This window comes from Apteryx mantelli, chromosome 4 (assembly GCF_036417845.1).
Source record: "Apteryx mantelli isolate bAptMan1 chromosome 4, bAptMan1.hap1, whole genome shotgun sequence".
Lineage (NCBI taxonomy): Eukaryota > Metazoa > Chordata > Aves > Apterygiformes > Apterygidae > Apteryx > Apteryx mantelli.
The window spans coordinates 87,244,472-87,259,815 of record NC_089981.1 but is presented as its reverse complement, the minus strand read 5'-3'; the positions used below and the strand labels follow the sequence as shown (position 1 = coordinate 87,259,815).

Genomic DNA, 15,344 nt, shown 5'->3' with positions numbered 1-15,344 from the left:
CCCCGGCCGCTGTCAAGGACAGCGTGTCCTCCAACTCGCAGCAGCGCTTCAAAGCCACGGGAAGTCACTGGGCGTTAAGAGGCAGCGCCGCTGCGAGGAGGCGACCGGCCGGCCTTGCCGTGCACTGCCGGAGGAAGCGGCTGACGGCTAAACAGGCGTCCGAGCTGCCTGTTGCAAGCGGTGGTTTCCTCCGCGACGGTGAGCACGGCGGCCCCGCGTCGCTCCGGCCCTTCGGGCTCGATGGGCTCCAAGGCGTTTTGTTAGCGTCTCGCCGTGTGGGTTCAGCCGGGAAAGAGATGTTCACCCGTTTGCTTCCTTATGCCCCTGCCAAAGGGGGGGGGGGGGGAACGAGCGAGCAGCTAGCTAGGAGTGAAGAGCACCAATATCATTTTAAGGGACTTGATGGTGCAGGATTAAAGCCCCCCTCAGTGGGTGCTGAGCGCATCGAGGAAGGTCCCGAGCATCCCGTGCACCTGGCCTCCGGCGCGCGCAGGAATTGCAGGGAAAGCCGTGCAAAGCGCCCCACGTGCTGCTAAGCGCGGGTGCGGGAGCCGGGCCCCGGGGGGGGGGGGGGTTGTGCAGCCCCCAAAAGGCCTCCAGCTTTGCAGGGCTCGAGCGAAAGCTGCAGCCGAGACGCAGCGCGCGGCCGGTTTTGCAAACCGTACCGGGTACCGTGTCTCCGAGCACAGCCGAAACCCTGCCACAGGTCTAGAAAACATCCGTAGCCAGGTAAGTCGGGCCGGCATGGAGGGGTTTTCGCCCCGGCACGTGGCTTACCGGGGCGCAGGATGCAATTTCCCGTACGTCCGGAGTCCTGGGCAGGTTCCCCCTCCGGAAAGGAGGAGCATCAGCCTGAGCCATTAATGCAATTAATGCAACCGCTTCCCGCAGTAGCGGTTTTCTTTAGCCCTGGACTCAATCCCGTAATGAGCTCAGAGGCCTGGCGTTTAAGCTCCTCTCTCAGGGCACTCTTACAAAACTTGAAGGAGACATTAATATCGATCGAACGATATCTATCCACTCTATCGATGCTGCGCTCCCTCCTCAATTCCATGATTTCTGGTGTAGGAAAGCGGCGTGAGCTGACTGCGTGCTGGTGCCGGCTGGGTTCTAAAATCCAGCAGTGTGCCCGAAAAAACGGAGCGATCTTGCCAGGGCCTGTGGGCGGCTACCTGAGCGCTGGGGCTGGCGGGGGGGCTCGGAAAGCTTTCCAACCAGCCCAATTAATGCTGTTCCCTCTTATCCGCCCCGGCGGCTTCCCAGGCTGCCTGGCGTTTGGCGATGGCTATTTATCCCCTTGGGATCCGCCAGGCAATTAAGAGACGGCGCTGCGTCACTGAGATAAACGGCAAACAGCACACGGGGCGATCGGCACCCTGCGAAAGCAATTAGGAATCCCATTTACCAGCGACGACTCGTTCATCACGCTCTCGTTAGCGGCGTGTCTGACGGGACGCTAGGCGAGTGTCGAAAACGGAGGAAGCGCAGGAAGGCCGCGGCTCGCCGGCGGGGCGCGCTCGGAAAGTCGCTTTTCCCGGGCAGCAGCCGGGTCCCCAGCGCCCTCCCCGCACCTCACTGGGGCCTTGGGGCTTTGAACACCCAAACGCACCCGCGCACCCTTGCACGTGGCTGGAAGAGGCAGCAGCTACATGTTCGGTCTAAGACCCAACTATCTGCTCCGAATTGGCACCGTCTTAAAGGACTTGGAAACCCCCGTGGGGGCCGGCGAGCCACGAGCGATGGGCAGGGCCGGCTCCGTGTGTTTAGCCGGCAGCTGGAAATCCACGTGGGGGGCCGAGGAGGCGCAGAGACGCTCGGGGAGCCCCGCCGGTCTGTGATAAAAGTCCTTTATTAGAACAGCAAACATAACACTTCTCTTTAGTACAGCGGCTGTATGCAGCTATATCATCGCAGTACAGTGGGAACTACATGTTACAAGTCACTAGGAGTCTAATAAGCACCATGAACATCATCAAGAACTGGAGTAACGGCTGAGAAATGAGTCCAGAGTGACCCGGCCACTGAGGCTCCCAACGGGATTAACCGGCGAGCTGCTCGGCGTTGTCCCGCAACGCGGCTCTCCCGTCGCTCCGCGAAACCGGTCGGCGTGAATGACCAAGATAGCACCCATTCGGTAAATTAGGTAAACCTCCTGCTAGAGCAACCAGGTGACGAATGAGGCCCTCCTAAAGAGAGGGCGCGCCGGGAGGGGATGATGGTCTATCTACACCACGTCCTCCGCTGGCCTCTCCCGCCTTTAGCCCCCCAGCCCTCCTCCTCGGCTCGGCGGCCGCTTTCCCACCCGAACCCGGCGCCTTCTCCAGCCCCGCCAGCTAAGCTAGAGAGAGAGACGATAAATTGCCGGAAAGAAAAGCGTCGGGGCACGCACGTGCAGCCCGTCTCTCTCCTTAGGGAAGCAAGAAGCCAACGCTTCTCGCCCCGTCCCCGGGCTCCCGGTCGGACCCTCGCCGCACAATGAATTCTCCTGTGAAAGAAAGGACACTATCAGGTAGTATTTAAGGCTAGATTTTTTTTTAATACGGCAACTATAAAAAAATAAACGCTAATCTCCCGAGAGCCGAGCGAGGGCTCTCCGGTGTATGGCTGTGGCGTGTTTGCTGGCACTGTTTCGTGGGAAGCTGGGCGGGAGCCGCGGAGCAGGTGTGAGTGCGGGTTTCCGGGCCGGTGGGTGTTGGGATTGGGAGCACCTGGGAACGGGCCAGCTCCCCGGTCCACCGACCGAGCCGCACAGCAACCTCTGGGGGATGACGGATGGCAGAACCGGACACTCAGGTCGCTCTTCCGCGGGGACCCGGCGATAATCGCTGCCGAACCGCGACCCTCGCCTCCGGCCGACCTTAAGCCTAACTAGGGGCAGCCTAAGCACGGCTTGGCAAAAATCACCCGATGGCTGCGAGGGAGAGCGTGGGCAGGGGGTGTGCGGGGAAATGCAGATGGGCGCTGCTTGCCTGAGCCAGCGCGACCGGCTCGGCAGCGGTGCGTCCCACCGGGCTCCGGAGACTCGCTGGTGATCCCAGACCAACGTCTACAAACGCGACCGAGGGTGCTCTGCGAGAGCGGCCACGGGGAAAGAGCGAGCCTGCAAAGTAAGGTGAGCGGCGCGGGCAAAAGCGTTGCTGTCGCGGGGGTCCCTCCCCGCATCCCTCCGCGGTTTCTCGGTGCGGAGCCTTCCTCCGCCCGGCAGCGGTCTTGCCCCGCGGCGGTCAGCCCGGTCCCACCGCTAACCACCATGCGATGAGGTGACTAAAAGCTCTCTTGGAAACGAAACGGAACGGAACCGCCCCCGCCTCCCCCCTAAAAACCCCAAATCAAATAAATAGAACCAAACCTAAAAGCGGACATTGAGTAATATCTCAGGCTACCTAGGTACTTCATCAGCCAAAAGAGCTAAACAGCAAAGCGTACACACATAGGACAGCGCTGGAGGTGCTGGAGGGTGGAGAAAAGCCAGTTTCGTCTTTCCCTTTTTGTTTCCCCTGGTCTCCAGTTACCAGCTGAGCAAAGATCTTCCAGCTCATCAGCAGGCCTCTTCCCGAAGGAGGGAACGGGCTGGCTTAGCTCGTCCTGAGGAGAGGCAGCCGGCCCCCCGAGCGTCCTTACTGCATGGCCGATCTGGAGGTGTAGAATTCGGGGACAGGCAAACCGGTGTGCAGCGTCACCTGCAACGAGAGCTGGGTTAGCGGGGACTCATGGCACCAGCGCCGTGCTGCACGGCTCCATCACCACGTGGCACCAGCTCGTGGCCCGAACCAAGACCCCTGCCCCGAATATACATCTTCCTCGTAACGGGGAGCAGTTCGGCACAGACAATTCCCTCTACCGAATAGCAGCATTTTCCCCTTCAGATTCAAATGCATGGAGAACTTTGTCCAAAATACAATTATTTCCATCTTAATTAGAGTCATTTTAATTACTCCTACACCTTTGAAGAAGGAGGATAATGGACGACTTGGGTTTATTAGCAGCCTTTTATCAGCGTCCCACAGGACTTTCCTATTGTCTGGGGATTTCAAGCGCTGTCTTGCCTATTGAAGTGTCAGGAAGCAGAGGGGCTCCATAAATGCGCTTATCTCTGAGGGTTACATAGAGAATTGTGGTAGAAATTAAACCCGTCAAGGAGCAGGACATTTTTACCGTACCAAATTAATACACCAAGCTCTAGAAGCAGTGCAAGCAAGATGGGCTTCTTTAATGTTTTCTAATTAAATGGGAAGTGGATAGCATGTTTTTTGGTCACGGTTTCCAGGCGTACCTGCCATAGGGAGGGGTGCCCATTGAAGGCCCGTGGACGACAAGCCCCGTGGGAGGAACGGCAGCCTGGTGTGCAGGGCCAGCCGCTGGGCTCGGACCCCCCATGCCACCTGAGCAGTCCTGGGCACGTCACACGTCTGCCAGCCCTTCCCCAAGCCAGGGCAGCCTCCTCCTTCTGCAAGGACGGAGGGGCAGGCGGTGTGATTTACTGCGCTGCAACGCTGGCGGGGAGCTCGGGAGAAGGGCAGCAGCCCTCTTCTCTCTCCAGCTGGAGGAAAGGAGGGTTAGGGCCCTGAGGTCATCTGTTACGGGCAGTCTCACCCAGCATCTCCTAGGATGGGCCTGGGCATCTGCGTAGTATTGGCAGAGCGAAAGATGAGGGAGTGGATGTACCAAAGCCAGGCACAGTGAACACGAGCGACTCTTTGGTAGATGATAGCAAGGAAGAGATTAGTGACGAGAAAAGAAAACTGAAAGATGAAAATACCAGATCGGCTCAGAGAACCACCACTTGGTGATGCTCTGGAGAGCTAAGTGCTTGGCAGAAAGGGAAAGAAGATGGGTCTGGAACTCCCCAGCGGAAAACAGGCTTTACGAGATGCCCTTCTCCCTGCTAACGTTCATATCTGGGTCCTAGGAGAGATATGAGAGCCCTGAGGCTCCTTGGGGGTAGTATCAGAAAAGAGAGTTGTCAAACCCCATCAAACAAATGGGGCTGGAAGAATCCCGGTGCTTTATCAGCCCTGATGGAGAAACCTGCAGCAGGGAGCCAGAGGAAGCAACTGCTGCAGAAAGGCATGTCTCGATTTTAGAGACTCTATTCTTGCTCTTCCCAAGCTCTCCACTCCATGAATTCCCCATGCTGCACAGCATTAACACCAGTTGCAGCAATGGCAGCGTTAGAGGAAGAGAGTGCCTCAGAGACACGAGTGTGCCAGCAAGCTCAGATGTAGCACATGCTGCTGTGGTCAAGCCCCTTCCTCCACGCAGCCCGGTCAAAGCACCTACCTGCACGTTCCTGTTCAGGCTGACAGCTGGGAAGAAGAGGCCCTCCAGGTTCTCAAACGCAACAGGCCCTTGCTGGTCCTCATTGATGGAGAACATCAAGGTTCTCCTGGTCAAATCAAGGAGCACTCCCACCGTGGCACCTTTCGTTATCCCACCCTCGGTTCTGCAGGGGCAAGAAGAAAATGAGAGCATCTCTGTGGCTTAATGTCCACCATGCTCCCTGCTCAGGGTTCAGGCCACAGCCCCTACCAGGGCACAGACTTATCCCCTGCTGCCACAGCTCTGTTCCTAGGACAACCTGCTGGGCGTACGTGGCCTGTACGGTACTGTCAACTAGAGAGGAACCAGCCAGACTCCACCCCTGCGTGTCTGTCAGGTTCCCCATGTCTGAGAGCAGCATTTCACAGTTATTGCATGCTTGGTTGAGTTGCATAGGAGAAGATGGGCTCAGAAGATGGGCTCCTCCGTCACTGCAAAACTGCAGTCAACAAGGCGGAAAGAGGAGTCTGCGGGAGTTCATCTGGTTGAGAACAGAGTAGAAATCATCCAGTTTGAGAACAGCAAAAGAATCACATTCTTTCTGACAATGGGAACCTCTGCATGAGTAGCTCCAGGACTAATGCAAGGGCTCTGGTGTCCCACAAAACATCCCTCTGACTCTACAGCCACCTCCTCTTAAAGGCTGATGATGCTGAACTTCACACTTTACCTAGGAGCCAAGCCATGACCTGAACCCATTGCGGCCACACTTGCCGGCCCCTGGGGCTAGCAAGCACCTTGTGCAAGGAGCTGTTATGTCTCCGGGTTGAGCTTTAGATACCAGCTGGACTGACTGGTGGCTAGGGGAGTCTCCCTTGCTCTGTAGATAATCTTCATGGAGAGCAGGGAACAGGAGAGATGATAAAACTGTCAGGCTGCTACAGTCTGGTGGGGGACAGGGTTGATAGAAAGGCTGAGGAGTCAGAAAAAACACTCTTTGGCACTGCAGGGTGCCTGGGAGAAAAGCTGTGAAGGTGAGAGGAGACTCTGGAGGACACTGACCCCAACACTAACAGACATTTTGGAGTGTGAAGACCCCATGGTTTGCTGCTGACCCCTCCTCAGCCTGGGATGGATAAAGGCAAGAGGACCTCTTCCTGAAAGCCTTTTGCAGAGGCTCTCTCCGCTTGAGACCACACATCCCTGAGGGCAAAGCTATCTACCAGAGCAGCCACAGCAACACAACTGGAGGAAAGCAAGTGGGCCTGGCAACAGACCTGCAGGGCCCACTTCAAAACCTGCAGACTCCCTTGAGGCCCTTGAGGCTGAAGAACGATAATACCGGGCCCTACGCAAGCTACCACAAGCTTTAAAGCCCCTGGATCCACTGGCCCACGGGGAAAGCGAACACTAGCTGTGGCACAAGGATAAATGCAGCCAACATTTTCCTGTTGCACATATTATAAGGCTTTGGGTGTTAACTGGAGGGGAGCATTACTCACACTGGTGCAGTGCATGCCTGGGGAGGGGTCAGCGTGAGAACAGGTCACAGCACGGAAGGAAGAAAGAGCTGGAGCAGGGCACAACCAGGGAGGCAGAGACTGTCCTGTGTGTTGGGCAAGGGCATATACTCTAGGAAGGGTGATTAGGAGTTAATGCACCCCTCCTGTGTGTGCCTTGGAAAAGCCAGGGTCTCTTCCATCGGGGCTGAGTTTGGGCTGTGGTCTCTAGGAGGAAGACCCCGTTGCAGATGGCGTACCTGTTGGTGTGCGAATTGTTGTGCATGAACCAGCTCCGGTTATTGTCCACGTACATGGCCCAGGCCTTGTCATCCTTGCCCAGCATGGCATCCTTCAGGACATCAATGCGTGCCACGCCAAAGGCCGGGTCAGGGTGGTTATCGTAACGATCGATCGACAACTCCCAATAATGGAGCCCTTTGGAAAAGCCCGTTTTCCCCAGCACAACCCTGTCATCATAGCTGTTGCAGGTGACAGTCAGGTTGTCATTAGAAAAGATGATGTCAGCATGTGCAGAGGCAGGATCGAAAGAAAACCAAGCAACTGGAACACACAAACAACATCAGGTTAGTCTGGAGGGCACACAAACTTCAGCAACCAAGGCACACGGACCGGACAAGAAACAGCACATGCTCCATGCAGGGCCAACACTTAGCTCCAAGCTGCAGCTGGGGCTGGGACTGGGGCTGCTTATCACCAGGTACGTCAGCAAGGAGAAGCGCTGCTTCAGTGGCAGCTACGCATGGGAGAGGACTCCTCGCTCCCAAGGGGAATCTGCAAGGTGGGATCACTTACAGAAGCTATGGGCAGCTTGAGGTTGCACAGCTGCAGCCTGCCAGCGTGGCTGAGCGGTTATGGCCGGGGCTGGGACTCAGCTGAGCTTTACTCTTGCTGCTCCCCTGCTGTCTGTCTGCAGGGAAGTCACGACAAGGCCCGCTGCCCCCTCCCGCCATCCGTCTGTCTGAGCTAGCTAGCCTCCACGATCTTTACAAGCTCTTAAAATCTGGCCCCAGCAGAAGGAGACTTGAGATCCTGGTCAGGGCTCTGGGTCCTAGCATAATGTAAACATTAATACCGACTCTTATGACTTAAGGTTACTCATGTGAGCAACGGTTTGGAGGGTCAGAGCCAGTGTGGGAAGGGGGACCGAAGATCAGCAGATAAACTGTGCGTGTGCATTTGAGGGCTCGCAGTTCTAGGAACCAAAAGCACATAGACAGGTCTACATTTACGGAGACAGTACGCAACACTGAGGAACCTCCCTACGGAGCAACCGGCCACACGTAATACAAGATCCAGCTCATAGGAACGCTGGAAAACGCTCAAGAACCTCCGCGACCCAACACAGCTGCTGGTTTAAACACACGGGACTCGGTTACTGGCAATCTGACAGACACAGTGTCACGTTCTTGACAACACAGAGGCACAGGGTTTCACAAGCCACTATCCAAGTTTCACAGGTGGTTTTCTCCAGTGGTCACTGAAATGTGAACTGACATATCCACAAAATACTCTCATGCCTGCAACGGTAAATACGCCTTGAAAAATAAAACACCGGTGAGATTTATTCATCGATTTATTGGCTCGTTTCACAAGACAGCTCACATGCACTCGGACGCCCCGCTTTTGTAACTCAATAGACGTGATTCCGTACCTGCCACCATTTTTTTAATGTCAACTGTTGTCATTCCAGTGAAAGGCATGCAGGAAAGAAAACAGGAAGTAAAGTTGGCATTCAGTAAAAGAAGGAATCAGAAATAATCTTTGCTTGCCTGCTCCTCCAGGGAGTGCATGGGTCTTTTCGTATTTTGCAAACACTGACATTTGTGGAGAGACGGACTCACGATGGACCCGCGCTGTAAGCGGCACGCATGTTACACTGCACGGCGTGTGAGCAGCCTGAGGAACGGAGCGTGCTGTGTTATTTAAAGGGATCCAGGAGGAATGACTGGGCCTGGTTTTGCAGGCTGCTGAGTACTGCTTCTCCAGGAGAAGGCAGAAGGAAGCGCAAGTTTTCTCAGCTTGGAATAATCAGGTCAAGAGTCTGAATCAGAGAGACATGCATCTGCCAGGAGCGCTCCAATTAGCTGCAGAGAGGCTAATCACCTACTTGATATTTGGCAAATGTTCAAGTGCCCTTACTGAACTGGAATACACATTGCTCCGAGTGGAAGGATCAGTTCTTAATTACAGGGCCTTTTCCACAGCACTGACTTCAGGCTTCTCTTTAAAGCCATAAAGGGGAAAATGCCATGACATCATACAGCAATGACCATTCTTCGTTCAAATTTGCCCACTGCCATGACGCTGGAGAGTGCCCTGCAAGCAGGGTACGCGCAGGAGATCTGCTCACTCGCCAAAGAAAAGATACAGATAAAAAAAAAAAGGATGAGCAACATAGAGTAGGTGCCACTTAACTGTAATAAATATACTTGCCTAATTGAGAGTAAGGCGTTGCTTGTGTGTCAAAATTGCATCCTATAAAGAGATACTACATTTCACACATCAAAGCTAAGAAACAACAACTGTTCTCCTGAAAAACACTCATGAGCATTTAATCATTAACGAAGCATCCAACCAACCACTGGAGGCCTGATTCATTAAAAGCCAAAGAGCATGGTGTGGAGCCACAAATACGACCTGCGATTTTAGCTGCTGACCATTGGGCTTGTTTAAATATCAGTCTTTCATGGCCAGATCCTGTTATAGCCTTCAAGAGCATGAAATCTGATTTCTATAAGCTCTGGATCCTGTGGCTTTGGACTTTCCTCCAGAAAAGAGGCAGGAACTTTTAGCAGTGCCAGAATATTTGGGCCACTTGGTAAATATTCTCTAGATTGAACTGAATCACTTAAAACACACTCCTCTGAGCAAAAAGGGATGGACAGAAGAGGAGCAGTCACCAGTGTCTCATGTGGGATAGGGACTGTCTAGCTATTCTGGGCAGTTTCCCCTGCAGCGTTTGGAGTCTGGGCAAGAGAGGAGCAAAGTGGCTAAGGCTGATGGTTGCGGTGGATTTTCCAGGTAGCAGATCAGTTTCTGCTGCATTTTAGGAGTAATTATGCTCCACAGCCTCTCCGGCAGGACCAGGTGTACAGGCGCCCTGCGGCTTCCCTGCACAACCCGCACGTCCCAGCGAGCCATTTCCAGCGAGGGGAGCTCAGGGGAAGTGGACAAACCCAAAGTGCTTCTCTCGCTTTGGACTGCAGCTCTGCCTGGGGTCTCCAGCGGCCTCCAAACCCCTGGGAAGAACCGAAGGGCACCTGGGTGCTGTTTCTTAAAGAAACTCCTGTCTAGTTTTGTGATTGGTTAAAATCTGACCAAAAAAACAGGCCTTTCCCCCCCGGCTGCGTTGCTCGCTGGTGGGAATGCTCTTGCAGCTGCCGTGCTCCCCGCCGCGCAGAGCACCGCTGGCAGGGCGCCAAGCAGCACCCGCCGAGGCCGTTTTAATGAATCGCGCCCCGTGCCCCCCTTCTCAAAGAGTGGTTTTCAAGGTCTCCGTGCTTCACTGTAATACAAATTCGCCTGACTACAAAACAGCATGGATACATTGGCAAATTCAAGACCCCTTTTTTGCCCTGCCCCACCACCCCAGCCCGTGACTGCAAAGATACGTACTCCACATACAAGTATTGCTCAGAGCCATCACAGGCGATCTCGGTACACTGGACACAAAGTAAGAAACGTCCGATAACGAAACAGAGTTCAAGCCATTAGCGCACAGCGGTACAATGAGGAAAAACATAAAAAGCACAAAGAAAATAAAGTTGCTGATAGAGGGCAGTGCCCCCGGTTATTCTGGCAACGCTCATGCTGCAGCATTCCTCATTCCGGGTTATGGGATGGAAATAAAACAATCAGGGACCCCCATTCTTCCTGGGCTTACACCAGAGGAAGCCGTGAATTACTCCATTGGAGCCCATGGAGTGGTGTAAATCCAGTGTGGCGGAAGAATCAGGGCCCAGGATCTTTAGCAACGGAAGATGTGCAAAGATTGGTTAGAAAATAGCTCTGCGAGATGTCCCATGCCTGTTGCTCCTTTGCTGGCTGCCAGATAGAGTCACTCATTCTGTCTGTACTGCCTACGTCCCACCGCAGCCTGCGAAGACCAGGCACAAGGAGGCAAGCAAAGCGCTTGTGGGTGCTTCCAGATGATTAAAGTGTCACTGAGGTGGTTTCCTCTGCTCTGCTGCAAACAAGACTTCAACATGACCACGTCTGCTTTTCCCAAAGCCGAGCCCAGTGCTCAAAGCTGAGTTGATGAGAGCTTGCATCTTCAGTGTCTTAAGAAGCCAGACTGCAAAAGGTCTGTGCACTAGATTCTTAGTCTTAGCCAGACCTTGCTTGCGTCTAGACTTTTTCTTTCTCAAGAGGTCTGCGAGGTCTAGATTTCATTGAGTGAACTAGTTTCACAGAACAAAATCTCACAGCAGAGGCTGCATTTTCTGGCTGCATAGGGAAAGCAAACTGTCAAAATGTCCCCACAGATTTCTCCCAGGTAGGGTCTGTTCTTCTGACTGTGTCTAAACACAAGATCAATGCAAACTAGAGATCAGGAATCTGCTCTGCTGGCTTGCTGGGCAAAATAGTTCAGCCACGCCAGCACTACTGCCAAAATGCCAATAAAGATGCGGCCCTGCAAAGAACAGCACTCCCATAAGGAATTACTGTGCTGCTCGGTCACCCCACGCCTTGATTGATTGTGCTGGTACATACAGATGAATACACCACGAGAACTACACCATCAAAATTCCCTCGGCGTCAGGAGCAGGCCACTGACAAACAGAACAAGTTCCCCCTGCCATCCGCATGTCATGGGAAAAACAAACAAAACAGAACAAAACAAACAAATACTTTGGAGATGCCCAGAAGCACAGATCAAGAGGAAATGCCAGAGATACTCAGCTCACCGGCTGAATTCAGGGACTGTAAAGAAGAATGCAAGCTCAGCTGGTGGGCCGAAGATCTTAGCTCAAAGTAGGATCTCCCCGGAAAGCTGGGTTGTAGATTAAGGGTGGAGGAGAAAGGACTCATTCTACGAAGCTGCAATCTTTCCAAAGGCACTGGAAAAGGGAGGGTCTGTTCTTCTGACTGCGTGTCTAAACGTAAGATCAATGCAAACTAGAGATCAGAAATCAGGTCTGCTGGACGGCTTCACACCATTCCTGAGACCAGGCCGCAGACCAGAGCACAGGTGCTTTAACGTGCACGGACCCTGCTCTGCTGCAGAGTGCGTGCGGGTAGATGTGCGTATGGTGCGTGGAGCAGAAATGTCTGATGCTGTGCAGCCCAGCGACACCACTGAGGAAAGCCTTGCCTTTGACAGTATCAGCAATAAACATATTTTCATCTTCCACAATATTCCCATGTCATCAAGACAAATTCAATATGCTTTTCCTTAAAATGAGTCCGGCGACTCTTCACAGTAACGAAACGCACCTAAAAAAATTCACAAGTTACCATACACACTTCCCATTTTTCTTTAATAAAAGCCTCGTACCTTCTTTGTGCACAATAATTATTGGCATAAAGGCTAGATGTGTCATTTTGCTAGCGAGCTGGTAATGCTGCAAAGGTATTTTGCAGGGCTGTGCTAAATCGTATTACCCTACGTACCACCAAGCACCCACCTTACTCAAAGGTTGTTCAGGATGTTGTGTTCTTGGTATCTCTTTGTACCTGTCAAAACACATCTGAGCCTTACAATAAGAATTTAACCCATGTGATTCACAGCAAAATGTCAGACTAGAGGGAACCTCTTGGGTCAGCAAATCCAGTCCCCCACTGTCACAATTACCTCCTGTAACTCCTTCCCTAGCCTTTGTCAAGTGGTATTTTATCATGAAAATGTAGAATCCACCATCCTCCACACATTTAAATCAGATAAACTCCCAGACACTATATTCCCAGCCTTCCTGTCTCTCTCAGCTGTGAACATGGACTGAGCTGGAAATCATGTTAAAACACATAAAAGAAAGTATTTCTTTGCATGGTGGGTTATAACTCTGGAACTTACTGCTGCAGGAGGCTGTGGACGCAAGGAGTATCAGTGGGTTCAGAAATGGGTTAGAAACATTACTGCACAGCAGGTCAATAAACAGAGTTCAAGACTAGGTAGGGATGTGCCCTCTAACATCTAATGACAGTGAGGGGAACAGACCACAGAGAAGCCAGGCTCATGCGCTCTCCCTAACTAGTGTCTCCTATTGACCCCAGCTGAGTGAGGTCAGTGGGCTCGACAGACCTCTGGTCTGACCCAGCAGGACCACTCTTATGTTTCTATTGCTCTTTGCAGTGTATTTCCCCTTGTGTTGTTCAGCCCTTTCCAAATGATGGTGGTTAACAAGGTCTCGTTGCTGTTGAAGGTCACTCCACAGCTGTTAGGTGACTAAGTTGAGCCCCAGTTGACGGACTGGGTTTTTCACAGCTTGAGAAAGAGCTTGAAAGAAGAGGAAAGCTTCCGGTGCTTGACTAGGCTGGGGAAGGGCTCTCAAACTGTGGTGCCCAAGCTGCTTTGCCACATCTCCATCCCAGGCAGGTGGCAGAAACAGCTGGGAGCTGCTGCTCAAGAGGTTAGCAGAGCCAACCAAGTTTGGGATCTTGAGAGAGGGGGTGGCAGGGACAGGATGTGACAATCCAGGTGTTCCTCCCTTATTCTTTGCTCCTAAAACCTAAAACTCCCAGGTTTGCATCTCAGCAAAGGCGGCACCTGAAAACAAGAAGCCAAAAACAAACTCACCTTGAAACTCTGCAGTCATGCCCAGAGCTGGAGACTCAGAGCATCTGAGAGAAGGGTGAGGGACTCACAAGCTCTTTCCTCACACCCAAACAACCCTGTAGTCAGGGTCTCTTTTGGCTTTAGCAGTCAGGCCTTGTGGTATGATGCATGCAATCTGCTGCTGACCATGCTTTGGTCTGCTTGGAGAAAGCTGTCACTAGGCTTTGAGGGCCTGTCCCAAGAGCTGCTGAGCCTGGAGACCTTCCATGTGCTGCGATGGCCCAAGTGGGGCCTTCTAGATGCTGGGGAACATCTGTTCCAAAATGCAGGACCTGGGAAGGGCTGGCAGCTGCTTCCCCAGCTCTGGCTTCTGCTTTCATTTCCTCACCTTTTCTGGGATTTGCCTGTCTTCTCCATGAGAACAGCCCACCAGAGCATTCAAAGCCAGTGGGAAGGGAGGCAGCTCGTGGGCATACAGCTCTTCCCCAGTGCAGGCTCTCAGTGTGATGGTTGGGGAAGGGCAAGAAAGAAGCAGAAGGTTTTGGCAGCAGGGAAGCTGAACCCCTCCACCAGTCAGGAGTGAAGATCTGGGACTGGAGAGCAGGCAGGGACAGTACCCTCCAGGATTGCAGAGCTCCTCTTCTCTGCCTCCACATGGGGTGAGTTAATCCTTCATCCCTGATATCCAGATGCTGGACAGTCCATAGAGAGAGGTGACACTTGAGGGACTCAGAAGCCATCTCAGAAATCTTGTAGAGGAAAGCAGGCCAGGAACCAGCCCACTTGCAGGCTCTAATGTTACTGCAACTGGGAGCACTTGTATCTCCTCTGCTTCTTCTTTGCTGGCATGCGTTGGGTGCCTGTTCCTGGGAGCAGCTGTTGGCATCCCACTGTGACCAGCACACCAGGGCCAGGGCTTTCAGCCAGACCTCTCAGAGGCTGCCATCGCTGCAGCTATAAATGCACCAAGGAACACCTGCTCTGGGGAGGATGAAGACAGAAAAGTGCTGACAGGAAAACAGACCGAGTCCAAAGTCAGCACGAGACTGGCCAGAGGCTGGAAAATCTGGCAGATGAAGAAAGACCAAGAGAGCTGGGGCTGTCTAGTCTAGGGAAGAAGAGGCCAAGGGGAGACCTAAGGTCTCCTGGGGGTGAGGGCAGCCATGCAGTGCTGTTACCAGACAAGCTTTGTAAGCTGCTGGTGCCTTGGAACAGGAAATAACCTGACATTGGCCAGGGAGATGACAAAGTTAAAGGTAAGGGCCATCACCTTCTGCTCCTTGCTGCCATTTGGCTGGGCAGATAATAAGGATCTTAATCTCCAGGAAAGCCCAGAGCTGCAGAGAGCCCAGTGTGTGGGAATGGCTCTGTGGAAAAGACCTCTCTGCTGGGAGTCATCTCACCCCTTGCCCTGCTGGTGGCACCAAACATCTGCTTTTAAAGAGTGAACTGTAATTTCCTCAACTGGAAAATGCAGTTTCCTGTGGGATGAGAAGGAAGAGGGCTGCCATCCTGCAGGCTGGGATGGTGCTCTGCAGCTTGCTGTAGGCTTGCGTGCGTGCTGACTTCCCTAAGGACATTCCTATCCGTGCTGTCTGGGTCTTATTGGCTGTTCAGTTGGGCAGGATCACAGAGATATGCCTGCAGTCCCCAAGATACAATTTTACATTTTTCTAATCCTTGCTCTCTTCAAATGCTGAGGACTTGTGAGATGCTTCACACTCCTCCATCCTCTACAGTGCATTTCACTACTCACTGGAGGCAAAAGAAAGACTCCAGTTAACTTCCACAGGCTTTGGATCAGGATCTCATGTGTTAGGACTAGAAGCCAGCTCTTAAATATCACC

At 53.1% G+C, this 15,344-nt stretch overlaps 1 protein-coding gene across 1 annotated transcript in view; it reads right to left on the bottom strand.

Moving 5' to 3' along the window:
• Nucleotides 1-1,831: 1,831 nt before the first annotated feature.
• Nucleotides 1,832-15,344, bottom strand: part of TRIM9 (tripartite motif containing 9) — a 78,200-nt gene continuing 64,687 nt past the window's right edge. The window contains exons 8-13 of the mRNA XM_067295664.1: nucleotides 11,690-11,878; nucleotides 9,216-9,257; nucleotides 8,434-8,457; nucleotides 7,019-7,322; nucleotides 5,281-5,443; nucleotides 1,832-3,680 (exon numbers count right to left, since the gene is read on the bottom strand). Of these exons, the coding sequence (XP_067151765.1) occupies nucleotides 3,618-3,680; nucleotides 5,281-5,443; nucleotides 7,019-7,322; nucleotides 8,434-8,457; nucleotides 9,216-9,257; nucleotides 11,690-11,878 (785 nt within the window). The 3' untranslated portion in view covers nucleotides 1,832-3,617. The remainder of the gene's footprint in view (nucleotides 3,681-5,280; nucleotides 5,444-7,018; nucleotides 7,323-8,433; nucleotides 8,458-9,215; nucleotides 9,258-11,689; nucleotides 11,879-15,344) is intronic.